General features: G+C 46.8%; 2 protein-coding genes across 6 annotated transcripts in view; both read right to left on the bottom strand.

Moving 5' to 3' along the window:
• LOC119251745 (golgin subfamily A member 6-like protein 6) overlaps positions 1–1,243 on the bottom strand; it is a 61,707-nt gene extending 60,464 nt beyond the window's left edge. For 3 of the 5 annotated variants that reach the window (XM_054698395.1, XM_037519005.2, XM_037519003.2), the window contains exon 1: positions 1,163–1,243. The gene's annotated coding sequence lies outside the window, so the exon portion shown is untranslated. Of the gene's footprint in view, positions 1–449; positions 467–1,162 lie in introns of those variants that run through there. The other 2 variants (XM_037519004.2, XM_037519006.2) reach the window with 2 other exon arrangements.
• Positions 1,244–7,977: 6,734 nt separating this feature from the next.
• The window catches only part of LOC119251746 (golgin subfamily A member 6-like protein 6), a 51,625-nt gene continuing 33,332 nt past the window's right edge, over positions 7,978–26,270 (bottom strand). The window contains exons 14-21 of the mRNA XM_054698394.1: positions 25,415–25,510; positions 21,425–21,520; positions 19,603–19,698; positions 15,495–15,584; positions 12,174–12,196; positions 11,984–12,081; positions 9,939–10,086; positions 7,978–8,906 (exon numbers count right to left, since the gene is read on the bottom strand). Coding sequence (XP_054554369.1) covers positions 8,888–8,906; positions 9,939–10,086; positions 11,984–12,081; positions 12,174–12,196; positions 15,495–15,584; positions 19,603–19,698; positions 21,425–21,520; positions 25,415–25,510 — 666 coding nt within the window. The 3' untranslated portion in view covers positions 7,978–8,887. The remainder of the gene's footprint in view (positions 8,907–9,938; positions 10,087–11,983; positions 12,082–12,173; positions 12,197–15,494; positions 15,585–19,602; positions 19,699–21,424; positions 21,521–25,414; positions 25,511–26,270) is intronic.

Below are 26,270 nucleotides of genomic sequence, written 5' to 3'. Positions count from 1 at the left end.
AACTGCATTTCAGAAGTTCCAAAGTTACACAGACACCTAAAATTAATTTAAAAGACCCTAAGGGCCTCCCTGGTGGCACAAGGGGTTAAGACATAACCTATGAAGCTATTCCCAGCCACTGCAGCACAAGTTCTATCCGCCCCACCCCAGCTACCCACATGGCGCAGCAGACCTCTCCTGACTCGATGCACCCCTGACCTGCTGCACTCCTGACCCCCTGCACCCCTCAGCAATGTATTTCAGTCAGTCTGCCTGTTCTGCTCCCTACTCTGTCTCTGGTGAATTCAATCCTCTCACCCCCCACACCTCTAGCCAGTACCTCAGTTCTTGTATGCATAAATAAATCTTAAAAAATAAAAATAAAAACTGAGAAACAAAAATGAAACAGAAGGCACAGCAAAAGAAACTCTAAAAAACAAAACCGAAAGAGAATAAAACCAAATAATGACCGAGGTACTTGTGAGCTCTGCACCTGCAACTGGCCTGTGTGTAAAGGGGGACCAACAGGGGAGGAGCAGCAAGAACATGAAGAGAAATAACAGCTGGAAACATGTTAAAGCTTTCCGGAAACGACCCAGGCCGCCCCCAGGGGAGAGAGTGACCAGAGGGTGGGGCCTCCCCTGCCCAAAGAGACTCAAGAGACTCAGGGAGTCTACAAAAGTAGAAAAGGGGAGACAGGGAGTGGGTGAGGGGTACAGGGGGAAGGGGAGAAAGCCAAGGGGGGGTAAAGAGGGGGGAGCAAGGGGGAGGGGTGGGAGGGAGAGCAGATGGCAGAGGTGGAGGGGAGAGGAGGGAGGGGGAGAGTTAGGAGGAGGCTTGGGAGAGGGAAAGTGAGGGGGAGGGTGAAGGAGCAAGAGAAGGGGACGGGGGAGGAAGGGGGATGGGGAGGAAGGGGGAGGGAGGGGGAGGGAGAGCAGTAGGCAGGACAGGGAGAGGGAGCTGGAGGGCAGGAGGGGAGGAGCAGGAGGGGGAGGGCAGAGGAGGGAGAGGGAGGGAGAATGAGGGAGAGGGAGGGAAGGGGGAGGGAGGAACAGAGTGGGGAGAGAGGGAGGGGGAGGGAGGGAAGGAGATGGGGAGGGGGAGGGAGGGGAGGGGAGGGAGGGAGAGGGAGCAGGCTCTGGCCAACACCTGGGCACACACTCTCCCTCCCGCCCACCTGTACCTGGCACCTGCAGAAGCAGCATCTCCCGGGCTGGAGACCACAGTCCTCCAGAGCTCAGGCCACCCGGAAGTCCCCGCAGGGCCTGCTGGGAGCGGTGACTCAGGCCGGAAGTGGGGGGGCTGGGGGGGACATAGAGGGGAGGTGCGGGGGAGGAAGAGATTTGTGGTCCAACTGCACCCGGCTTGAGGGGGAACCACATCTCCACTTCCTGGCGCTGCCGGCCCCGCCCGTGTCTGGAGACTCCCCTGAAAGACACCCGTGACCCTCCCGGGCCTGATCAGGCCCCTCCCAGGGCAGGGCTGTGCTGGAGGCCGGGGGCTTCCTGAGTTCACCTTCTCGTTTCTCAGAACCACCTGAGGGAACAGGGAAATGTTAACTTTTTTTGTTAATGTGAGGGTTGAACACGTGATTTGCATCACGCTACTTTTTCATCTTCCACCAGCATCACCACAGTCACTGCAGAGGAAGCTGCGGGGGGAGGGGGGGTTCTCTGGCTCAGCACCAGCCTGGCCCGCCCCCTCCACCCTGATTCTGTCTCCCCCTCCTCTGCTCCCCGGGCAGACCCGCCTCACCCCACAAGGACACCCCCATTCCCTTCTCTTCACCACCCCCAGTCAGACTCGGTTTCTCCCTTTTCCAGACCCGCCTCCGGGGCTGCAGGGGGGGAGGGGCCAGCGGGGTGGGGGCGGGGCCAGCACTGGGGCGGGGCTCCCGGAGGGCGGGGAGAGGGGAGGAGGAGGGGAGGGGGGAGGAGGGGGGGGGAGGGGGAGGGAGGGAGGAGGGGGAGGGGGGAGGGGAGGGAGGAGGGGAGGGAGGAGGGGGAGGAGGAGGGGGAGGGAGGAGGGGGGAGGGTGGAAGAGGTGGGGAGGAAAGAGCCCCCAGTAGGCGCTCCCTGGAGCTTTCCTTTCCCATAGATGCTGGGGGGGCCCGTTGCTTGTTCTCCTCCCTCTGCGAGTTGTGGGGACTGGAAAGCGCAGCCCCCCCTGTTTAAGCAGCCCCTGCCTCTGTGCTCTTGTTTCTCATCTGCGGGCGTCTCCTCAATAACTGACCATCCCGTGAGAGAATCACCCGAGAGCATGGCGGGTTGTTCTCAGACAAGAGCCAGTCATGACAAGCGTCTTTATCAGAGATCAACTTGCCCCACGGCCTTTCATCACTTCAGTTTCCAGGACGATGTCGCTGCCAATGCCAGGGACAGGCTGTCACTGAAATTCCTGCATCCTCACAGGCAACCGCCCTTGTCAGCTCATGGGCTGTGCAGAGGCTGGATTTCATCCTCTGCTATTGGTTTCCTGTAGATGGAAGTGGGCTCTGAGGTCAAAGACAGCCCCAGGCGCCGCCCTGCCTCCATCCTGCTCACCTGTGACTCAGGAATGTCCCCACCTCAGGGGGCCCAGGGTAAAGGCCCTAGTGGGGTGTTACCTTGAATGTCTACAGCGCCCACAACATGTGCACAGGGGGTGCTGTGTTGGGGAGGGTTGTACTCAAATCATTCACCCCACTCCCTGGGGGCCTCTCGTGGACCTGAGTAAGGAGCAAGAAGTGACCATGGGCACCACTTCTGGGAAAAGAGACCCTCCGTGTCCCTGTGGACACTACATGGCAACCCTCTGCCTGGTGCCTCTAAAAGGCCTTTTGAATATGTGTGGCCCAGGCTGAGGGTCACTGCGTTATCAGGCAGCTTCCCAGGTGACCGGGATACACAGCAAGGGACAAGGACCTCTAATCTGGGCTAAGTTCAACCCAGGAAGGAATCCTTTCCTCTGTCATTTCTGACTAAAGTTCCCTCTTTTCTGGGGAAATGGATCTCAAAGAAGGGAGGAAATTACCCAGGAATCCACAAAGATGAAATGATGGTGCCCAAGGATCCCTCATTAGCAGGTCACACATGTGAAAGTGCTTTGCAGGTTTTATATGAATTAACCCCCAAAACCCTGTTTTTGTGCTCCATGCCTCAGGCTTTGTGCCTGAGCACTTCTCACAACAACCTGGGAGTAGAGCTCCAGTATCACATGGAGGAAACCGAGGCCTGGATGGATGGTGTCACATGTCCAGTTTTACAGAAAATCAAATCAGACATAAACTAGGCTCTGCATTGGAAGGTAGAAAAACTTAATTTTATCTCCTTCTAGTATCTTCCTCTGATACAGCGTGTCCATCTCACTAAAACCAGCTCTCAGGAGTGGTAGCGTCATGTAAAAACAACCAACCCCACACATTCCCACCGTCCTCTGAGAGTTCAGGGCTGGAAGAACAGAGAAGTAGGAGAAGAGCGGCTAAAACAGGCAGGCCAAATTTACAGTGTTAAATTTTTTAGCAGGTATTTTTCGTGTACCATGTGCTTATAATATTTTTATACATAAACTTGATTGCCCAATGTATTTTCTGAGAAGTTTTTTTTTTTATATGACCAGGAACAAAAAACAAAGGGATGTTAAATCTTCAGCCCCACGGTGTGAGGCACAAGGAATCTTCAGCCCCACGGAGTGAGGCTATTTGAGCTTCGGCCCCACAGTGTGAGGCCCTTTTCTTAGCTGCTTGCCAGTGTCTTACCTGGCTGGGGCAGCAAGACCCCGGCAGCATAAAACAACACTTATATGGATAATTGATCTTTGACAAAGGAGCAAAGAATATGGAATGGAACACGGACAGTTTGTTCAATAAATGGTGCTGGGAAAACTGGCCCACCACATGCAAAAAAATGAAACTAGACCACTACTTTTCACATGCACAAAAATCTACCCAAAATGGATAAAAGAACTGGATGTAAGACCTGAAACCATAAAATATATAGAAGAAAACATAGGGAAAGACAACATACATGCAACAAGATCTTTAAAGACTCATCACCCAAAGCAAAGAAAATCAAGGAAAAGATAAACACCTGGGATTACATCAAACTGAAACGCTTCTGTACAGCAAAAGAGACATTAACCAAAACAGAGAGACTCCCCACTGATTGGGAAAAAAATCTACCTTCATTTTCATCCTACTCTTTTATTTCTGAAAATCGTCTGATCCAATATAGTGACATGTTAACTGTTCCTAATCTGATGTGAATCTGCAGGTTTGAGTGACATGAGTGTTTGCACGTTCCCGTTAGAAATCTGTCACAGATCCAGTGACTGCAGACCACGGCCACAGGCAGGAGGGGTACAGGGTTCTCTGGCTCAGCATCAGCCTGGCCCCCAGTTTGGGGAACTCCTGCCATCTCCCACTCCCCACAGCACCATGGGGGTCACTCCACTCACCTCACCTCTTTTCTCTCCCATGTAGTCACACCTGCAGTCCCCAAATGATCACCTGCAGTTTCCTTTAGAGTCAGCCATTTTCTCAGAGCTTTCACTTTTCAAAATGGAGAAGAGTCTCCCTGGAGACACACAGGACATCCTCGGGGAGCTGCGTCCAGCTCTTCTAGGTGAGGGCGGTGAGTGGTCTACCAGGTGCAGGGAGACTGGGTCTGTGCAAGGGAGCTGGCCTGTCAAAGGCGCCAGAACACAAGGACAGACGCCCTGGGTATCTAGAGGTTGTAGGGGCCTTTGGAAGGGACATGTAATATATTGTGTACATTCCCTTCCTAGAGCAAAAGCACAGACTTTACAGATAGATCAATACCACCACCTCCACACCAAGCCTTTCCAAAGCCAATCACTTAACAACTTCTGTTGCCATTGTTGAGTTGGACTGTGCACCTTTATGAAAGCAGCATGTGTTAGTTGTTAACGTTTTCTTCCCTTTCTTGAGACAGTTAAGTCAGTCTTTTCAGAAGCACTTAACCACGGGTTTTAATTTAATTTGCAATTTGTTCTTCAAGTTACTCTCAAAATTATAATTTCCAGTATATGCTCTTGCATGCTTTAGTTCGTTCCCATGTACTCCTTGTTAAAAAATCTCTGGGTAGCCAGTGGTTTATCTAAAAAAGAGAGTTTTCCCCCTAAAGACCAACAGAGCCTGTTTTTCTTTCTATAATTTGCCTGCAACTAAGAGTTTCTAATTTTCCCTTTACTATATTTTTTGTTATGGTTTTCACAGAATTGTTCTATTTTCCTTGTCTGAATGATTTCTTTACCATCAATTTTTGTTGTTGTTGTTCAAAATCTTAATGTTGAAGGGAACATAATTTCCTCTGAGCACAGTAATTTGCATTGGCCTGCCCAGAGGAGGGAGCTGCCCCTGGCTGGGAAGGTCACACTAGGCTGAGACAGGACCCAGGACACCAGGAGGGGAGGGGAGACTCAGAGAGTTTCTAGAGCTGGGAGGTGAGGCTGTTAACCTCACTTGCGTCCATTGAGTTGACCTCCAAGACACCCAAACTGATGGGGAAAAAGCCCCCACATCTGGTGTCAGCCATGAAGTGTGTGAGGTCATGGGAGCGCAAAGGAGAAAGTGGGGACTTTTCCCCAACACAGGTGCCTCCTGCACGGACATGGAGCCCTGCAGGAAAATCTCAGAGGGGTGGTTACAGCTTGGGCTGAGGGAATTTTCAGTAAAGAATAGAATTATTTTTATGCATTGAGAAGACAAAGGAAAATGACCTTCTTTGTAGGTGGGAGCTACGGGAAGGCGCCTCTGTGGTGAGGACGGCAGACAAGGGTCAGAGTCAGCAGGTGTGTTCTGTGTCTGCCCCTGGTGTGCTCTCTGGGCTGAGGAGGGTCAGGAGGTCTCTGGTGATAACTTCTGTCTTCTGATAAGAATAGATGATGACATCATAGAAATGTATTTCCACAATTCGGCAATAGGAAGAGAGCAGAGAACTTTTCTTCATCTGATTTTTCTCAATAGGCTTCAGCTCAGCAATTATTCTGTGTCAAAAATGCATATTGGAGGAGTCCATTCTGCAATCCTTTACTTTCAAGTCACAAGCTGACTCCAGGAACATGGCTGGAGACCTTCTAATGCTGGGGATGCGGGTGATAGCATTGATGCAATGTCTGGTGACTGCACCTGACATCCATGGTATAACATGGGCGTGTGTGTATGTGTTTACTTAATTACTTTTTTATTTTTTCAATTTATTTGTTACACCATTGTTCATTTTTAAACAATATGTGATTTCCCCACCCCCTCAGGTGTAGTCCCCATAGAGTTTCCTTCACCAATGCACCTGTGCACCATCATCTCAGTCCCCTGTGGTCCGCCATCCCTCCCTCTGGTCCCTCTCCCTCCACCTCCCCTGCAAGATGTCTCTGTTTTATAATTCTCTGTATTTGTTTTGTTGTGTTTTGTATTGTTATTATTATTTTTTATTTTAATTTTTTTAAAGATTATTTATACAAGAACTGGGGTACAGGTCAGAGGCAAGGGAGGGTGAGAGAATTCACCAGAGTGGGGAGAAGAAAAAGCAGATGGAACGAAGACACTGCTGAGGGGAGCAGCAGGCAAGACAGGAGAGATCCGCCACATCATGTGGGTTTCTCCTTGGCCAGCCAGGAATCAAATGCATGCTGCAGGGGCTGTGGACAGCTTCACAGTGCAGTGCTCAACCCACTGTGCCACTGGGGAGGCCCTATTATTTTTTTTTAGTACACACTAGGTATGAAAGCAGTATATGGCTGTATTTCAGCTAAATGGTGATTGGTTAGGATGCCCAGCACCTCACCCCAAAGGGACAGAATTTTTTTTTTTTTAATTTTATTTTATGTAATTCTTACCTCATTTTTCATTTTTGCACAATGCATGCATTTTCATTTTGGTTATGTTGCCCATACAATTCCCACCCCCTCCTTCCCATATTGACCCTAATCCCTCCTCTCCTCCCCCTCCCCCATAGTATGTCTCTAGTTATAGTTGCTTATTGATTTTGATTTTTACTTTATTGCAATTAGTCTTTTTCTTGGTCCCTTATATAGGTTTTTAAATTCCTGCTATGAGTGAGACCATCCACTATGGAGAGCTGTGTGGAGATTCTTCAACCTACTAAAGATGGAGCCTCCATATGATCCAGCAATTCCACTCCTAGGCATTTAACCAAAGGACACAGAAACGTTAATATTTTTTTACACTGATTTTTCTCTTTGACTTCACTACCCCTTTCCTGGGCCAATGATTCACAAGACTTCAATGTCAACAAAAACGGGTGTTTTTATATCAAAAATCATTATAGTAATGTTTGGCAACTCAGTTTTTATTCTGTCATCATTGATGCTGTGTCATCAGTCTGACTACACCATGGTGCTGCTGTCCTTACACAAATCAGGTCAGGAAATTTAGGTGCGACAAGGCCTATTTGATCATATCTTTATCATGAAAAGACTATGAACAACACTATGGATGTATGTTTGAGATGTTCTAAAAATTCAAAATAACTGGCACTAGCACAGTCTGGTATAGAGCGGCTTCTTTTCCAGCACTGAGACCCCAACAGATTTCATGTTTATACATAACTTCCCCTTCATCGAGACCCTCGCACTAACCTCTGTAAATTTCTCCATGTCACTCCATTGTTGCCCAATAGACTTGCTAAGCCTGGTCATTGTCTGTAATTGGGAGTCACCCAGGACTACAGTTCAGATTTACCATCCACATGGCAGTGGTTAAAAGAATCACCACAGGCTTATCCTGGTTTCTGCAGTTGATGGAGGCAATTACCACTTCACCTCCCCCCACATGCCTTTTAATAGCATCAAACACACTGGAGCACTCAGCCCTCCAGGCTGCTGGCTACCCTGCTGCTCAGAGAAGGCCCATTGGAAATGAGGCCTCTAAGACGTGTGATCACAGCTTTTATCTTCCTTGCTCCCAGCACAGGCTGATCTTCTAGAGCATTTTGAATCTTCATACCCATTCATTCCATGCAGATTTATTTTTTTATTTTTTAAATATTTATTTATTAATACAAGAGCTGGGGTACAGGCCAGAGGAACAGGAGGGTGAGCGGATTCACCAGAGACAGAGTGGGGAGCAGAAAAGGCAGATGACTGAAAACAATGCTGAGGAGAGCAGCGGGTGAGTCAGCAGAGGTCTGCCATGCCATTTGGGTATCTCCCTGGCCGGCCAGGAATCAAACCTGCGCGGCAGAGGCTGCAGACAGATTCACAGTGCTGCGCTCAACCGCTGTACCACCTGGGAGGCCCTCTATGCAGATTCATTACTGATCAGTCACTGACAGCTCAGCACTGTTCCAAGTATAGGGAAAATAAGTAAAGAAAGCAAATGAAATTTCTGCCCTCAAGCGGGTCTATTATATTCCCTATGAAGGTTAAAGCAAGGTAAAACCAAGAGTAAACCAAAGATTTTACTCTTTTCTGATGTTTCTGGTAGAGGCAAGAATAAGGAAGAATGACTAACCTTGTAAAAGGCTCGGAGAGTATCACGGAAGGAGGCCTAAGCAAAAGTTTCCATGTGGGAGCCAGCTGTCATGTCCAGCCTCACAGTCCAGAAAGACCCCCCAAAAGTGGGATGGCTCCCGAAAAGAAGAGAAGTTGCGGGACCAGTCAAGTGAATGTGGTCATTGTGCATTTAATGGCCCAGAAAACAGACTGAGGCTCCAGCATCCCCTCTACATACATCCCTGGGCATATTCGCCAGACAAACTCCCAAATCACACTCAGCTCCTTCTCCACGTCCGCCGCAAAGTAATGTCTTCCTGAGGTGAAGCCCTCATAGCCCAGGCCACAGGGTCACACGTTAAACCACCTAGAAGTGTGAAGCTTCTTCTCAAGGGTGTGTCCATAAGTCACTTCTGTCTGGTTTTCAGACAGAATTAGATCATCCTGAGTTTTGTCTTCATTCAGAGGCACGCTGACTGCAAAATTGAACAAACATAAACCAACAATGACATGTTTATCAGCTAACAATAGCTCACCTTAAATAAAACCAGCCTATGTTTAATGTAAACTATCAGCTTCTTGATCCTCATCTGCTGAAGCTCTTATGGAACTAGAGGGACCTCTACAGGCTCTCCAGGAAACACTGCACACAGAACAAGTCAGTAACCAGGAAAAGAAGTCTTTCTCCACCTCCTCTATGTGGAAAGTTGTCTGTGTCCATCAAGACTCTATTCCAGGAAGCTCCCTGGATTCACTCCCAACTTACTGGGAGCTAAACCCACCATCTACTTCAAGGTCCCCGGGCAGTCTTCTTTTGCTGACTGGTTTGCCTCAACACACTACAGAAATAAAATCTGATGGTCTCTGTGCCCATTTTGGGAATCTGTCACATGACCTTGCACATCGTGGTTTGTCGAATTTTACACACATGTGAACATAAAACAGGCTGTTACGTGATGGGACAACTGTATTCCACAGCAGGGGACATCACAGCAAGAGTGAATAGGGACGAGCCTCTTCCCATCCTCTGAAAGTCCATATGGACTGTGAGATTGTATTTTAGGGAAACAAAATGATCTAATTTTTATAAGAACGAGAGGATGAAACTTTTATTTCCGGGTCACAATCTCAGGTATTGACCTAAATAACCATAGATGTGAGCGCTGACCTGAGAGCAGGTGCTGCTACAGGAGTCTGGGGCGCTCACTCACCTCATAGCCTGGACACACATCTTTGGCAAGGACATGGTTGTGTCCGCTGTGCTGGGGGGACTGTGCACAGCTCCTGCAGATGGGCTGCCCAGTGTCCTCACAGAACAGGGGGAGCTGCTCACACAGCTTCTCACCCTCTACCTCCCCGGGGGCTACTCTCTCGCCTTCCAATGGGACTTCCATTTCAAGCTGGAGCTTCCATAGGATTTGCTCTCTCACAAGAAGAATATTTGAAGGGTGGCCTCCTCCACCATAGTCATCTCCTCCTTGGTGCTCCCTGTTGTCCCTGGTTCCTACCCTGTTTTCCCTGATTCCTCCTCTGATGTCCCTAGTTTCTCCTCTGATTTCCCTGGCTCCTCCTCTGACATCCATGAATCCTCCTCTGATGTCCATGAATCCTCATCTGATGTCCATGATTCCTCCTCTGATGTCCCTGGTTGTTCCCCTGAAATGATCCAAATTGTGGTTAGAGGCAAAGAAGAAATAGACACAATTCTTCACAGTTAAGGACACACAGGTGACCTTGCCCTTGTGCCTCCACAAACACCATTTAATTGATTATAGTTTATTGGTAACAATTATGTAGTAAGAAATGTTTTGATAATGAGGACTTTTGAAAGAAGAATTCTTTAGGGGCTACACAAGCTCATTTCAGAAATATACTGAACTATAACGCAAAGTCTTGTGTAAAAGATAACAGTAGATAAATCAGCTCAGTGAAATCTGAAAACAAGTTACATCAATTCTTGCTTTTCCTTTCCATGTGTCTTTGTTGGATCAAACTCAGAGATACTCTAATTTATTTTATTTTTTAAAGATTTATTTATTTATTTATACAAGAACTGGAGTACAGGCCATTGTGCAGGAGGGTGAGAGGATTCACACAGAGAGAGTGGGAAACAGAACAGGCAGACTGACGAAATACACTGCTGAGGGGAGCAGCAGCATGACAGGAGAGATCTGCCTCGCCATGTGGGACCCTCACCGGCTGGCTGGTATCAAACCAGCGCTGCAGAAGCTGCGGATAGCTTCACAGCATAGAGCTCAATTGCATGGACCACGAGGGGAGGCCCAATACTGTATTTTAAAATGATGGCAGTATTCATATAGTGGGACAGGGGAGAGGAATAACTTACAGGTTCATAATGCCCTATCTGAAACCCTTGGGGCCAAATATAAAAATTCACAATATTTTTTGAGGTTATAATGGTCTAATGTACAGAACCTCTAAATTACGTGCCCACCCCCAGCAGGGTCTGCCAAAGCCATGAATCAGTACATTGCCTGTCCTGCACCAAGTAGGAATAATAAAAAAGTTAAGTAGAGTCAGATGAGTGCAGTTCAAGGGGGACACAATGGAGGGTGAATCTAGGGTGTTGGCATGATCCCTGCCTCCTCATTTTCCCAGTCTTGTAAAATTCCTTCCATGTGAGTGTGGGCATAACCTGAGAATTGACTCTGAGTAATGGCAAACATGATGGGATGCACCACTGTGGTTGTATTCCCTTACTTAGGACCCCATATTACAGTTGACATAATTTAAAGAGTATCTCCTCAGCTCAGCTCACTTTAAAGAAATAACTGGCCACGTGGAAGCCCATGGGCCATGTGATAAGTGGTGGCTTCCAGAAGCTGAAGCAGCTCTCAGGTGACAGAATCAGGGCCTCATTCCAACACCCACAATGAAACAAATTCCTCCAACAACTGGAAGAAGATGGGGAGAGGATTATTCCCCACATGAGTCACCAGATGACACACAGCCCAGCCAGCACCATATCTGCTCTTTGTGACCCCACCTGAGCTGTGCCCAGATTTCCCATGCACGATTCTCTCAGAAAATGCATGTACTTAACTTTAAGCCACTAAAGAATTTTACTGTAACATATAACTGAATAAGCCAGCAAATACTTTCTGGTTAGGACTAATTCAGCACAGAAATGAGTTAGAGGGAAACATTGAGCTTTTTAGAGCCTTAGAACTCTGTAACTGTGGGTGAGGGATTGGAAAATGTCATTTGGGTCAATGTCCTAAAACTATTTGCATCATCTACCTTTCTTGTATGTTCTCAGACTTCCTGAAATATGAACAGTAACCTTTATGGCCCAGTTACTGCACTGAGATCCTTACAAAGTTGATGCACTTAATTTTTATAAGAACCGGAAAAAGGGAAACTGGAATCAAGGAATTGATTCACTTTGGGACACAGTTAATCAATGGGTGAGCAGGCATCTCAGGGATCCCCAGAGGTCCCCAGTATCTTGTGTCCCTGAGTAAGCACTGGAACATCCTGGAATCTCCACGGCAAACATGGTTAACACTGAAGAATTCTTAACTTCCCATACCTTTGTCGGTCTTTAACTTCTTGCTCTCGTCACAGCTGAGCTCAGAATTGTTGCAGTCAGTGTGTGGCTCCGAAGACGCAGACTCTGGGACTGAACTCCTAGACTCAGAAGAGGATGGATTTCTTCAGTGGGACATCCCATGAGCTCTATGTACTCAGACTCCTTCCCTCCAAATAAGGATAGCGCTTACCTGTTTAAGGTGTCTGGCTCATCCTACAGAGACACAAGGACAAAAGGAGAGTTAGGGAATCCCCACGTCATGGGGCTTGGCATGAGGGGTGTCTCTGTAAACCCTCCATCCAACAAGGAAAGCAGTGAGCCCCACCTGGATGCTGATGGACACTCCAGTCTCTTGAGTCCCATCCCCACCCCCGAGGGCCCAGAGCACCGCAGCAAGTTGATCCTCCCAGAGATCACAGCAGTGTGTGGGTGGCCTGAGGACTTGGCTGGGAGACCCTATGCTCCCTCTGCAAGACATTCTTTCAGAGACCTGCCTGCCTTCAGATGAGTCTACATTAAATCACTTATCACACAGGCCTTTCCTTAGTGAAGATCCACACACGGCTCATGAGAATGGGCCACTGCAGTGGGACAGGTGGCCCGTGCAGGTGGAGCAAGTCAGGTGACATTGAAACCTTTCATTGGGACTGAGTGGCAAAAAAAATAAACAGCTCCCACAATTCATGTTTATGGGGTTAATCCCTTATGCCTCAGAAAAAGGTCCAGACTGGCCTCTTTAAGTGAGCGAGCTATTCACAAACAAGGGAGGAAGTTCTCATACACGTGGCTGTCCAACTGCTGGTGGCTGCACCAGTTACCTTGAGGAGTCTCTCGGGAGAGAATTTGACAATCAGAGTTCTGTGCATACGGGACTTACAAGAATCCTTACTGTAAAAAAAGAAAACTATTCTCTTTTAAAACATGTGTTTACATCAAAGTCATATTTTAAAGAGATAGTAGTATCATGGCCATTGCAATGTCTTACTAAACACAGAGGATGTCATAACCCTAAATGAAAGTTAAGTGAGATGTGCATTTAAAAGGAAAAAAAAAAAGGTATTAAACATGGATATTTTGAAGGTCTGAAAGCAGGATCTTAGAAAAAGGAAGAAGGTAAAAGCAAGTGTTAAATGTCTTAAAGAGTGTGAGAGTGTTTGAAGAAAGCCAAAGCAAGTGTTGAAGGTCTGAGCGAGAGGGAGGAAAAGAAATTTTCAAAAAGTGTCAAAAAGGCAAAAGCAAGAAGATGTGAAAAGACAAAAGAAAGTAGGTCAGAGAAAGGAATTTTTTTTTTTTAAGATTTTATTTATTTATACAAGCAGTACAGGGCAGAGGTGTGGGAGGGTGAGAGAATTCACCAGAGAAAGCAGGGAGCAGAACTGGCAGATGGACTGAAGACACTGATGAGAGGAGCAGCGGGTGAGGCAGGAGAGGTCTGCCGCGCCATGTGGGTTTCTCACTGGCCGGCTGGGAATTGAACCTGTGCTGCAGAGGCTGTGGACAGCTCTACAGCATGGTGCTCAACGCACTGTGCCACCAGGGAGGCCCAAGAAAGGAAATTTTTAAGAAAGCAAAGTAGTGTTGTAAGAAAGGAAGAAAAAGTGAAAAAAGCCAAAAGCAAGTGTTAAAGAAAAGTAAGAAAGCAACGAAAGTGTTTAGGTGTGAGAGAGGGATCTTAGGGAAAACAAATGTCTACATGCTGCAATGACTCACTACAAATGCTAAAAGCTCCAGTGATTCTAGCAGTTTCTTCATTAGCTCCAGAGGTTGAACATGGCCTTGAAGACCTACACTGACATGGAGGAGACCAGTCAGGCTGAGGAAAAACAGAGAAAAATGAGGGAGAAGACAAAAGAAGGCCCCAGTATATGGCAGTTGGCGCAGCGAGCCCCCACCACCTCAGACTCGCCTGAGGCCCCATCATCCCAGGCATTCAGGACGTCACCCTGTTCATGGGCTGCCAGCGTGCTTCTACTGCCAGCAGCCAGGGCACCTCAGCCACGAGTGTTTGAAGAAGCCACCCCCATGCCTGCCCACAGTGCCACTGCACAGGCCACTGCAGGAGGGACTGTTCCACTCTGAGAGAGACAGGGGTCAGCCCAAACCACAGGCCAAGACGGGAGGAGAGGCTTGACCATCAGCCACCTCTGACTATGTAGAACCAGGTAGAGGAGAAGAAGATGTTTTCTAAAGAAGCCCAGAGATTAGATAAACCTTGGGTGACCCTAAAAGTGGCAGACAAAAACAAATCACCCTCTTGGTGAGTAAGGGACCACTTACTCTGCCTTGCTCCATTGTCCCTACACTGGCCTACTGATGACTAGCCTGAGCCAGGACACTTTCATACTTCTAGTGAGATAAAAGTAAACCTACTTGTTAAAAAAAAAATCTATATTATAGAAGGCCTTACAGGTGGGACAAGGGTCCTGTAGGCTAAAATCAATATTGGCTTCTATAGGAAAACAACTTCTGTCCTGGTTGCTCCTCTTTATTATTTTATTGTTTGGGCTGTGCATCCTCAGCACCCTCATCAGAATCATCTCCTGTCGCCGCAAAGCCAGCAGACTTCACATGGTCCTTCAGATGGAGCCTGATAGGACGCCTCTACCGAACTTCCTCCGAAGCCCCTTAGATTGCTGCCCTGCAGTGGAGCCCTGACTGCTCGCCCACGTCACCCATTTTAAGCAGGAAGTAGTAACTGGTCAGATCTGTCCTAACAGCAGTGAGGAGCTCCATTCGTAGAAGGGGTACTGAGTCCCAGGGCAAGTTTGGGTTAAGTAGGCAGTTTCAGGGACAGTACAGGCAGGGACTTCAGGAGAGTTAAAGAGGCTTCTGAGACAAGGACAGTAAATTCTAAGTGCTAACCCACACATACACCACAGGGGAGGTCAGAAAGTCCAGGAGGATGAAACAAGAATGGAATATTAGTCAGCAATCAAAAAAGATAAACTCATGCAATTGCAGCAACATGGATGGAGCTGGAAGGGATCATGCTCAGTGAATTAAGTCAGAAAGAAAAAGAAAAACACCAAATGGTGTCAGTCATAAGAGGAATTTAAAAATAATGGACCAGGAAAAAGACTAACTATAATAAAGAAAAAGTCAAAATCAACAAGCAACTATAAACCAGAGACATATTATGGGGGGTGGGGGTGGGTAGAGGAAGGATTAAGGTCAAAATAAGGGGATGCAATTCTATTGGGAATATAACCAAAATGAAAATGCATACATTGTGCAAAAATGAAAAATGATGTAAGAATTATATATAAAAAAAAAAATTAAAAAAAAAATTCTGTCCCTAGGGAGTGAGGTACTGGGCATCCTAACCAATCAGTGTTATAAGGCTGACAGATACAGAGACATTCACATAGACACCACGGACATAGAAATAAAGTATTTTTCCTTGAGTATCATCTATTTCTCATGGCCTGGTGACAATAAACCATCAAGTTTATGCTTGGCCCAATCAGGCCCTCAGTGTTTGTTCTAGGATGGAAAAGACTCAAATTCTTACCTCCTGTTCACTTGTTTCTTCTGTTTCACTCAAGTTCAAACAGTCGTCTAACAATTCTTTCATTTCTCTCCTAAACTCCAGGACTTTTTCCTGATCAAAATTGGGTGAAGAAAGAAAGCATTGTTAAGATGACATATTCATCAGGTTCCTGAGAGGAATCCCTGCATTCAAGAGACTAGAATGACATGAAATATCACTGAATCCTTACACTTTCAGTGTAAGCGCCCTGAGGACTGTGCGCGGTGATACAGGTGACCCCTTATTCTCAGAGCACGTGGCAGGATGGCTGCCATCATGTCTGCTGTAGAATTGGAGGATGAGGAAGGGGTAACTAACCTACCCAAGGGCTATGACTATTGGCTTCCTGAACCTCATGTGCTGACCCTCAGGCAGAGCTATATGGACCTCTACAGCCTCGCCAGGAAACGCTGCACACAGAACAAGACAGTAACCATCTGAAAGAAGCCTTTCTCCACCTCTTATATGTGGAAAGTTGTCTGTGTCCATCAGGACTCCAAAATTGGTGGGCCTGACACCCACATGAAGAAACTCCAGGCACTCTTCTTTTGCTAATAGGTTTATCCTCACAGGCTGCAGAAGAAATAAAATCTGGTGGTCTCTGTGCCTGTTTTGGCAATCTGCCACATGACCTTGCACATGTGGTTTCTCTAATGATTCATACACGTAAGGATAAAAAAAGGCAGCGCGAATTTTGACTACTATATTCTACAGCAGGGGGTCATCACGACAGGAGTGAATAGATATGAGACTCTTATCATCCCATGAAAGTTCATAAGGAGCATGGGATAGTATATTGGGGAAATGTCCGAGAGACATGGGTCAGCCCAAACCACAGGCCAAGATGGGAGACAAGCTTGACCGTCAGCTGCCTGACTATGAAGAACCAGCTACAGGTTAAGAAGACGTTTTCTAAAAACACCCAAAAGTGAGACAAGAATCAGGTCATCTAAAAGTGGCAGACAAAAAAAAAAAAATCACATTCTTGGTGATTCAGGGGGCACATACATACTTTGCCTTTCTCTATTTTCTTTAGACTGGCCTGCTCATGACTAGTCTGAGCCAGGTCACTTCAACACTTCTAGTGAGAGCAAAGAAAACGTAGTCATTTAAAAATGTCTGTATTACAGATGGCCTTACAGGCAGGACAAGCACCAAGTTGGCTACAATCAATCTAGGCCTCTACAGGAAACAAACTTCTATCCTGGTTGCTCCTCATTCTGGTACCCTCACTAAATTTATTTATGACTTTCTTGTTTGGACCTTGCATCCTCAACACCCTCGTCAGAATCATCTCCTGTTGCCTCAAAGCCAGCAGATGTCAGATGGTCCTTCAGATGGAGCCTCCATCCATAGCTTAGTTAAGATGGTCTCCTTAACTAATCTCCTCGGCCCTTACATCACCACCCTGCAGTGGAGCCCTGACTGCTCGCCCACATCATCCATTTTCAGCAGGAAGCAGTGACTGGTCAGATCAACAGCATCTGTCCTAACAGCAGTGAGGGGCTCCGTCCGTACAAGGGGTACTGAGTCCCAGGGCAAGTCAGAGTTAAGTAGGAAGCTTCAGGGCCAGTGCAGGCAGGGATTCAGGAGAGTTGAAGAGGCTTCTGAGACAAGGACAGTAAATTCTAAGTGCTAACCAACACATACACCATAGGACAGGTCAGAAAGGCCAGGAGGACGAAACAAGAACAGTACACTGGGCAGTGCCTGGTGACTGACTGTAGCTTCTCCTACACACACTGGAACCCTGAAAAAAAAGAAATTGTCTTTGAAGGCTGCACCCTGAGATGGGAACACCACAGATATGAGGGAATAAAATAAAAAAGGGGGAAATGAAGTGAAACAGGTCAGGCTGACTGTGGATGAGCTGAAGTCGGGACAGAGCCTGTAGACAGAATTTCAGGGAACAACGGAGAAGCGCCCTTAAGGCCATACACGCCCTGAGTCACGCATCCCCAGCTGCTGTGTCCCTTGCTTTACTCAATAAATACTCTGTACCCTAGTGGCTCTGGCTCAGATTTTGCAGAGATCTCCTCCGGGCTGCTGGTGTGAAGCCACCAGCATAAATAAAGAGCTTCCCTCCTCCTCTCTGAGTGCTCCTGCTCCCTCATGACAATCTGCCAGAACAGTCACCCTTAAAGACAGGAAACTCTGCTGTGTTATAGCATGGACGGGCTGGGGAGACACCTCTGTCAGAAAGAAAAGGACAATATTTTCATGTGCTAGTGGGATTTAAACAGAATGTGGGATGGGGGACCAGGTGACAGGAGGGACACGGGGACACTGTTTACTGGGGAGAGTTTCAGGCTAGGAGGAGGAACCTGTTGTGCAGATGGAGAGTGGAGATGGGGGCTCCACAGTGTGATGCTGATGCCTGTAATGACAATGTGTGAGATGGGGAGCAGGTACATTTGTGATTTTTTTATTTTAACAGTCTCCCCTACACCCCCATCACACACACAGAAAAGTCTGTTCAGCTACGAAGACACTCTTCACATGAGTCCTTTGAGGTGGAAGACCAGTAAACAGTGTCCCCGTGTCCCTCCTGCCACCTGGTTCCCCCATTCTACGTTCTGCTAAATCAACTGGGAGGCAGGCACATATAAGTGGGAGAGGCCGTCATAATTCTCTATATTCACCAGGGTAATTTCCTTCTTCTTCAGTGAAGATACAAGAGAACAAAGGACAAATGCTTGACAAATTAATTGTGTAACCACTGCCAAGGTGAAACATTAAGTAAACCCAGGTTTTCCTGAGATGCAGCCTTAAAAGGTTACCATTCCGTACAACTACTCAATCTCTTTATTGGCATCATCTCCCATTATGGTGCCACCATCTCCACTCTGCATCTGTACAAATAGCTCATTATTCCCATATGAAACGAAAACACTAAACAACATCTCCTTTGTTCCTAGCCCAGCTGCTATATACCAGCCAGAGGGATGTGTAAATCTCCATTTCTGAGGGAGTGTGTGAAGGGAAGGCTTTTGATGAATATCAACAAGCAAGGCTGGCAGGTGACTCCCATGCACTCAGAGGGGAGGTCTGGGGGGCAGAATCTGACCATAGTTACCAGCACTAAGCATCTACCCAGCCAGAGACATTTACAATTGCTGAGTTTAGACTAGCAGAAAGTAAACCACCCATCTGGTGGGACACCCTTTAATTTGGCAGATACAGGACTGCAGTTTCCATGGCTACACTATCAGCTCATGCAGTGTGGCCGTGACTGAGATATTGTGGTCAAGGTCACTCATCAGGCTGAATCAGAACCTTTGCGGAGGAGGAGAGAGCAGCTCCAACTCTGACACTAACGTGGTTTCCCTTCATGTCTATAACATTGGAGGTTCTCCCCACTACCCAAGACCCTAAAATGAGGGACGTGTGACTGTCCTTTGAGTGTGAACATTAACACCCACACACAAGGGATTAGGGCAGAGGCTAGAAGACACCCCTGAGAGAGGAGGATGACTAAACAGTCTGGAGCACTAACTGCCAACTGAGGGATGACCTCAATCTTTCACTCAAGGCTGGGTTCCCTTCCCAGGAGAGGGGCAGCTATGGAAAGTCTCAGAGACCCCCAGTGCGCATGAGCTGCAGCAGCTCTGTCCTCATCGCCAGCCTCCTGAGCTGCAGGGACATGACCTCACCTGAGGGGACCCTGGTCTCTCAAAGAATGGTTTGTAGAACATGAGGGAGGCTGTGTGGAGGGAAAAAGTGAACCCTGTAGGGTGGTGAATATGTCAAAGTGCCATGTTTGAGGTCTTCAAATCATGAAGTTATTTAACATTTCAGTTCTTCAATCTGAGGTATTTATAATGTGAAACCCAGTCTAGGTTGTTCTATGCAAGAAAGAATAAAATTCTGTCTCTACGGGCTGAGGTGCTGGGCATCCTAACCAATCACTATTACAAGGCTGAAAAGATACAAAGAAATTCACATAGACACTAGGGACATAAAAATAAAGCAGGTTTCTTTGGCTGTCATCTATTTCTCATGGGCTGGTGATAATAAATCATCAAGTTGATGCTCTGCCCATGCATGCCCTCTGTGTATGTTCTAGGATAGAAAAGACTCAAGTTCTTACCTCCTGTTCTCTTGTTTGCTCTCTTGACTTCAACTTCAGACTCAACAACTGGTCTAACAGGTTTCTCACTTTTGTCCTAGAATCCTGGAGTTTTTCCTGATCAAATCGGGTGAATAAAGAAAGTATAGTTAAGATGACAGAGTCATCATGTTCCTGAGAAGAATCCCTGCCTTCCAAGAGACTAGAATGACATGAAATATCATTGAATATTTACACTTTCAGTATAAGCACCCTGAGGACTGTATGCAGTGATACAGGTGACCCCTTAGACCCAGAGCACTTGGCAGGATGGCTGCCATCATGCTGCTGTAGAATTGGAGGCTGGGGAAGGGGTAACTAACCTGCCCTAGTGCTATGACTATCAGTTTCTGGAACCTCATGTGCTGACCTTCAGGCGGAGCTATATGGACCTCTACAGTCTCACCAGAGACTTGTTCTGCACACAGAACAAGAACGTAACCATCTAAAAGAAGCTTTTCTCCATCTCCTATATATGGAAAGTTGTCTGTGTCCATCGGGACTCTTCCGGGAAGGTCCCCAGATTCACTCCAAGTTGGTGGCAACTAAACCCACATGAAGGAACTCCAAGCAGTCTTCGTTTGCTGATTGGTTTAACCTCGCAGACTGCAGGAGAAATAAAATCTGGTGGTGTCCATGCCTGTTTTGGCAATCTGTCACATGACCTTGCACATTGTGGCTTCTCTAATGCTACACACATGTGAAGATAAAAATGGCTGGTGCGTATTTCGATAACTGTATTCTAGCGCAAGGGGTGATCATGACAGGAGTGAATAGGGATGAGATTCTCACATTCTATGAAAATCCATAAGGACCATGGCTTATAATTTGGGGAAACGTCCGAGAAACTGTGTTCAGCCCAAATGAAAGTCAAGATGCCCATAATTTGGCAGATACAGAACTTCAATTTCCATGGACATGCTATCAGTTCACACAGTGTGGCAGTGACTGAGATACTGTGGTCAAGGTCACTCATCAGGATGAATTGGAACCTTTTTGGAGGATGAAGAGAGAGCAACTCGAACTCTGGCATTGACGTGTTTTCCCTTCATGTCTATAACAATGGAGGTTCTCCCGAGACCCTAAAATGAGGGACGTGTGACACTCCTTTGAGTGTGAACTTTAACACCCACACACAAGGGATTAGTGCAGAGGCTGGAAGACACCCCTGAGAGAGGCAGGTGACTAAATAGTCTGGAGCACTAACTGCCAACTGAGGGATGCCCTCAATCTTTCGCTCTAGGCTGGTTTCTCTTCATAGGAGAGGGGCAGCTATGGAAAGTCTCACAGACGCCCTGTGCACCTGAGATGTAGCAGCTCTGTCCTCATCGTCAGCCTCATGAGCAGCAGGAACATGAGCTCACCTGGGAAGGACCCTCACTGCCTGCAAAGAATGGTTTGTGGAACATAGGGGAGGCAACGTAGAGGGAAAGAGCAAACCCTGTAGTGTGGTGAATATGTCAAAGTGGTATGTTTGAGGTCTTCAAGTCATGAAGTTATTTAACATTTTAGTTCTTCATTCTGAGGTATTTATAATGTGAAACCCAGTCTACATGTTCTATACAAGAAAATCAAAACTCTTTCTCTACGGGCTGAGGTGCTGGGCATCCTATCCAATCACTATTATAAGGTTGAAAAGATACAGAGAAATTCTCATAGACACTACAGACATAAAAATAAAGCAGGTTTCTTCTTTGGCTGTCATCTATATCTCATGGGTTGCTGAGAATAAACCGTCAAATTTATGCTCTACCCAACCACGCCCTCCGTGCATGCTCTAGGATGGAAAAGGACAACTTCTTACCTTGCATTCACTTGTTTGTTCTTTTGACTTCAACTTCAGATGCAACGACTGGTCTAAAACTTCCCTCAGTTTTGTTATAGCCTCCTGGAGTTTTTCCTGATCAAAATTGGGTGAAGAAAGAAAGCGTAGTTAAGATGACAGATTCATCAGGTTCCTGAGAGGAATCCCTGCCTTCCAAGAGACTGGAATGACATGAAATATCATTGAATCCTTACACTTTCAGTATAAGAGCCCCGAGGACTGTGTGCAGTGATACAGGTGACCCCTAATTCCCAGCGCATGTGGCTGGATGGCTGCCATCAAGTCTGCTGTAGAATTGGAGGTGGGGAAAAGGCTAACTAACCTACCCAAGGACGATGACTATTGGTTTCTTGAACCTCATGTGCTGACCCTTAGGCAGAGCTATATGGACCTCTACAGCCTCGCCAGGAAACGCTGCACACAGAACAAGAGAGTAACCATCTAAAAGAAGCCTTTCTCCACCTCCTATATGTGGAGAGTTGTCTGTGTCCAGGACTCTTTCTGGGAAGCTCCTCAGATACACTCCCAAATTGGTGGGAACTAAACCCATATGACGCATCTCTAGGCAGTCTTCTTTGCTGTTTGGTTTAGCCTTGCAGATTGCAGGAGAAATAAAATCTGGTGGTCTCTGCTTATTTGAGAATTTGTCACAAGACCTTGCATATCATGGTTTCTCTGATTTTAAACATGTTAAGATAAAAAAGGCTGGCGCATGTTTCGAAAACTGTATTTACAACAAGGGTTCATCATGGCAAGAGGGAAGAGGGAGGAGACTCTCACCATATTATGAAAGTCCATATGGACCATGGGATTGTATTATGTGGAAACATTCAAGAGACAGGGGGTCAGCCCTAACCACAGGCCAAGATGGGGAGGACAGGCTTGACAGTCAGCTGCCTCTGACAATGAAAAACCAGCTGCAGGTTAAAAAACGATTTCTAAATAAGCCCAGATGTGAGACAAGAAGCAGGTGACCCTAAATGTGGCAGACCCAAAAAAAAAAAGACTTAGACTGCCCTACTGATGACTAGCCTGAGACAGGACACTTTAACACTTCTAGTGAGACAAAAGAAGAACTAAAGTTATTTAAAATATCTGTATTACACATGGCCTTCCAGCTGGGACAAGGACCTGTAGGCTACAACCAATCTTGGCCTCTACAGAAAAACAACTTCTGTCCTGGTTGCTCCTCTTGCTGGTTCCTTCACAAATTTTCATTATTCTTTTCTTGTTTGGGCTTGCATCCTCAACACCACTCTCAGAATCATCTCCTGTCACCTCAAAGCCAGTAGACTTCAGATGGTCCTTCAGAAGGAGCCTGATAGGAGTCCTCCTCTGTCTTTCCTCCTGGGTGCCTTAGATAGCCACCATTTTTCCTAACAGCAGTGAGGGGCACCATCTGTAGAAGGGGTACTGAGTTCCAGGGCAAGTCAGGGTTAAGTAGGCAGCTTCAGAGATAGTGCAGGCAGGGACTTCAGGAGAGTTAAAGAGGCTTCTGAGAAAAGGACAGTAAATTCTAGATGCTAACCAACACATACAGCAGAGGGGAGGTCAGAAAGTCCAGGAGGATGAAACAAAAACAGTACACTGGGCAATGCCTGGTGACTGACTGCAGTTTCTCTCTCACACATAGGAACTATAAAAAAAAATGTGTTGAAATGGATGCATCAGTGATCTGAGCACAATAGATATGATGGAATAAATATAAAAATGGGAAAATGAAGAGGAACATGTCAGGCTGACTGTAGATGAGCTGAACTTGGGACAGAGCCTGTAGACTGAGAATTTCAGGGAACAACGAATAAGCGCCCTCAAGGCCACAGGAAACCTGACTCATGCATGCCCAGCTGCTGTGTCCCTTGCTTTACTCAATAAATACTCTGCACCCTAGTTGCTGGGGCTCAGATTGTGGAGAGAGATCTCCTCCGGGCTGCGGGTGTGAAGTTGCCAGCGTAAATAAAGAGCTTCCCTCCTCCTCTCTGAGTGCTCCTGCTCCCTCAGGACAATCTGCCAGAACAGTCACCCTTAAAGACAGGAAACTCTGCTGTGTTACAGCATGGATGAGCCCAGGAGACACCTTGGTCAGAGACAAAAGGACCGTATTTTCATGACTTCTTTAACCTAGTCAGCTTTAAAAATTGAACGTGGAATGGGGGGACCAGGTGGCAGGAGGGACCTGGGGACACTGTTTACAGGGGAGAGTTTCAGGTTGGGAGGAGGAACCCGTTGTGCAGATGGAGAGTGGAGATGGGGCTCCACAGTGTGAAGCTGATGCCAGTAAAGACACTGTGTAAGACGGGGAGCATGGGGAATTTGTGATTTGTTTTTTTGACACTGTTCCCTAAGCCCCCATCACACACACTGAGAAAGGTCTGTTCAGTGACAAAGACAGACTTTACGAGTCCTTTGAGGTGGAGGAATGTCCAACATTTTCTGCTGAATCAACAGGGAAGCCGGCACTTATATGTGGAGACGGTGTCATAATTATCATAGTCACCAAAGTAATTTTTTTCTTCTTCAATCAAAATACAAGAGGACAAAGGACAGATGCTAGATAATTTCATTGTATAACTATCTGCAAAGTCGAAACTAGGTAAACCCAGGTTTTCTCTGAGATGCAGTCTCAAAAGATTACCATTCTCCCATCTACATGTTCTCGTTATCGGCATCATCTTCTCATTGTGGGCGGCCTTCTCCACTCTCCATCTGCACAAATAGTTCATCCTTCCGACATGAAACCTACCCATTAAAGAATATCACCTCTGTCCTTCTCCCACCTGGGAACCACCAGGTAGAGGGATATGGAAACATCCATTTCTGAAGGAGTGTGTGAAGAGAAGGCTTTTGCTAAACATCAACAAGCAAGGCTGAGAGGTGACTCCCATAACTCAGAGGGGAGGTCTGGGTTGCAGTATTTGATCATAGTTACAAGCAGTAAGCATTCACCCAGCCAGAGTCCATTTATCATCCATGAGTTTAGACCAGCAGAAACAGAAACACCCATCTGGTGGGAAACCCTTTAATTTGGCAGATACAGGACTGCAGTTTCCATGGCTACATTATCAGCTCACGCAGTGTGGCCATGAGTGAGATACTGTGGTCAACTCACTGACCACGATAAATTGGAATATTTGAGGACAAGGAGAGAACAGCTTGAACTCTGGCATTACCATGGTTTCACTTCATGTTTGTAACAATGGAAGTTCTCTCTGCTACCTAAGACCCTAACATGAGGGATGTGTGACAGTTCTTTGAATGTGAACTTTAACACCCACACACAAGGGATTAGTGCAGAGGCTGGAAGACACCCCTGAGAGAGGAGGAGGACTAAATAGTCTGGAGCACTAACTGCCAACTGAGGGATGACCTCAATCTTTCGCTCAAGGCTGGGTTCTCTTCCCAGGAGAGGGGCAGCTACGGAAAGTCTCAGAGACCCCCAGTGCACATGAGCTGCAGCAGCTCTGTCCTCATCGCCAGCCTCATGAGCGGCAGGAACACGAGCTCACCTGGAGGGACCTTGTTCTCACTGCACCCAAGGAATGGTTTATGGAACATGGGGGAGGCAGTGTGGGGGCAAATGCAAACCTTCTTCGGTGATGAATGTGTCCAAGTGTCATGTTTGAGGTTTTCACATGAAGATATTTGAGGTTTTCACATGAAGATATTTAACACTTCAGCTCTTGAAACTGAGGGATCTATAATGTGAAACCCAGTGTAGCATTTTCTATGCAAGAAAGATCAAAATTCTCTCTCTACTGGCTGCAGTGCTGGGCATCCTAACTAATCACTATTATAAGGCTGAAAAGATACAAAGAAATTCACATAGACAGTAGGGACATAAATATAAAGCATGTTTCTTTGGCTGCCATCTATTTCTCATGGGCTGGTGACAATAAACCACCACGTTCATTCTCTTCCCATCCACATCCTCTGTCTATGTTCTAGGATGGAAAAGATGCAACAACTTACCTCCTGCTCTCTTGATTGTTCTCTTATCTTCAAGTTCAGACTCAAACATTGTTTTAACATGTCTCTCTCTTTTGTCATCGCCTCCTGGATTTTTTCCTGATCAAAATTGGGTGAAGAAACAAAGTGTATTTAAGATGACAGATTCATCAAGTTCTTGAGGAGTCCCTGCCTTCCAAGAGACTAGAATGACATGAAATAGTGTTGAATCCTTACACTTTAAGTACATGTGCCCTGAGGACTGTGTGCAATTATACAGCTGACCTCTTATTCCCAGGGCACTTGGTGGGATGGCTGCCATCATGTATGCTGTAGAATCGGAGGCTGGGGTAATCAACCTGCCCAAGGGCTATGACTATCAGCTTCTTGAGCCTCATGTGCTGACCCTCAGGCAGAGTTATATGGACCTCTACAGCCTCGCCAGGAAATGCTTCCTACTCAGAACAAGAGAGCAACCATCTGAAAGAAACCTTTCTCCACCTCCTATATGTGGAAAGTTATCTGTGTCCATGAGGACTCTCTTCAGGGAGCTCCCCAGATTCACTCCCAAATTGGTGTGTCCCAAAACCACTTGAAGGAACTCCAAGCAGTCTTCGTTTGCTGATTGGTTTATCCTTGCAGACTGCAGGAAAAATTAAATCTGGTGGCGGCTATGCCTGTTTTGGGAATCTGTCACATGACCTTGCACATTGTGGTTTCTCTTATGTTACACACATGGAAGATAAAAAATGTGGGGTGTGGGGCCTCCCCGGTGGCACAGCAGTTGAGCGCTGGGTTGCAAAGCTGTCCGCAGCCTTGGCAGCGCCAGTTCGATCCCCGGCTGCTCCCCGACCACCAGAGGAGGGTCCCACATGGTGCG

The sequence above is a fragment of the Talpa occidentalis genome, unplaced genomic scaffold (assembly GCF_014898055.3).
Source record: "Talpa occidentalis isolate TD23 unplaced genomic scaffold, MPIMG_talOcc4v2.1 talOcc4.2, whole genome shotgun sequence".
In the NCBI taxonomy this organism is placed as follows: Eukaryota; Metazoa; Chordata; class Mammalia; order Eulipotyphla; family Talpidae; genus Talpa; species Talpa occidentalis.
This window is presented reverse-complemented; position numbering and strand designations above follow the sequence as displayed.